The sequence below is a fragment of the Perkinsus marinus genome (genome assembly GCF_000006405.1).
Source record: "Perkinsus marinus ATCC 50983 genomic scaffold scf_1104296940680, whole genome shotgun sequence".
NCBI classification, from domain to species: Eukaryota; Perkinsozoa; order Perkinsida; family Perkinsidae; genus Perkinsus; species Perkinsus marinus.
Genome location: NW_003212771.1, coordinates 1 through 1004, shown reverse-complemented (window position 1 = coordinate 1004; position 1004 = coordinate 1). Strand labels below are relative to the sequence as shown.

At 38.1% G+C, this 1004-nt stretch overlaps 1 protein-coding gene across 1 annotated transcript; it reads right to left on the bottom strand.

The window, feature by feature from the left end:
• Positions 1–310: 310 nt before the first annotated feature.
• On the bottom strand, positions 311–755 carry Pmar_PMAR001742 (hypothetical protein; the record flags this gene model as incomplete). Its single annotated transcript, XM_002782012.1, has 3 exons — positions 584–755; positions 448–537; positions 311–396 (listed from the first exon to the last, which is right to left on the bottom strand). Coding segments are annotated over exons 1-3 (237 nt in total), but the record flags the coding sequence as incomplete, so codon positions are not given.
• Positions 756–1004: the final 249 nt, after the last annotated feature.

Below are 1004 nucleotides of genomic sequence, written 5' to 3'. Positions count from 1 at the left end.
CTTATCCCTACTACTACTACATTATATAACACCGAGGTAGGATAAACGTTGTATTGGTACTCTAACTCAAGTTAATGATAATAACAGTACTAACTCTTATCATAGCCCACCAAATAGTTGTAGTACTTGTAGTAACATCAGTAAGTCTGATGATGATTATGATTATGATGTTAAGTATAAGAATAGTAGTATTAGATATCTACACTACTTGAGTAGGCTTCTTACCAGACCCAGAAGACATCATTAGAATAGCTTGTTCCAACTAAGAACAACAAGTAGTAATAGTAGTAGTAGTTGCTGGTCCTATTACTTGATGTACGAAATCCTCTTTACCAGGCATCATACTACCACCTCTACTACCCCAACTTTTCTCAGCTACATATTTATACACAGTCTCTGATAATAATAGAGTAGGATACTACACTTATATAGCATCATCATTATTACGTCTATTATCTACTCCTTGCTGTTGTTTCCTTCTACTATTTTCTGCTAACTGACTCCATGCTATATACCTCTCATTAGTGGCATCATATCCTACCAGTATTACTACTATCAACTATTATTACTACTATCTTCTTACTCTTATGTAAGAACTCTGCAGCCTCCTTAGCATTGAATGTCGTCGTTTGCGGCATCAGCATCGTTGTAGATGTAGGAGGAGTTACTTGTTGTTGGTGAGTAGTAGTAGTAGTGTTCCCTTGAGTAGTAGGGGATGTTGTTAACCTCTTATTACTACTAGATGCTCCTCCTGCTGTTGCTGCTGCTGCTGCTCTAGCTGCCCATGTATTATTATTCCTGTTATTATTACCCCATACTTCACCACCTGCTACTACGACACTAGGCTCTGAATAATATTATACAGCACTTCTACTCCAGTTGTGCTTATTATTATTACTATGTTGTTGTTGATGATGTTGCTTAGGCGGTGGTGCTGCTATTATACCTCTCTGTTGTGGGGTTGTGGTGGGAGTAGTCCCTCGATTAGTAGTAGTTGGACGGGA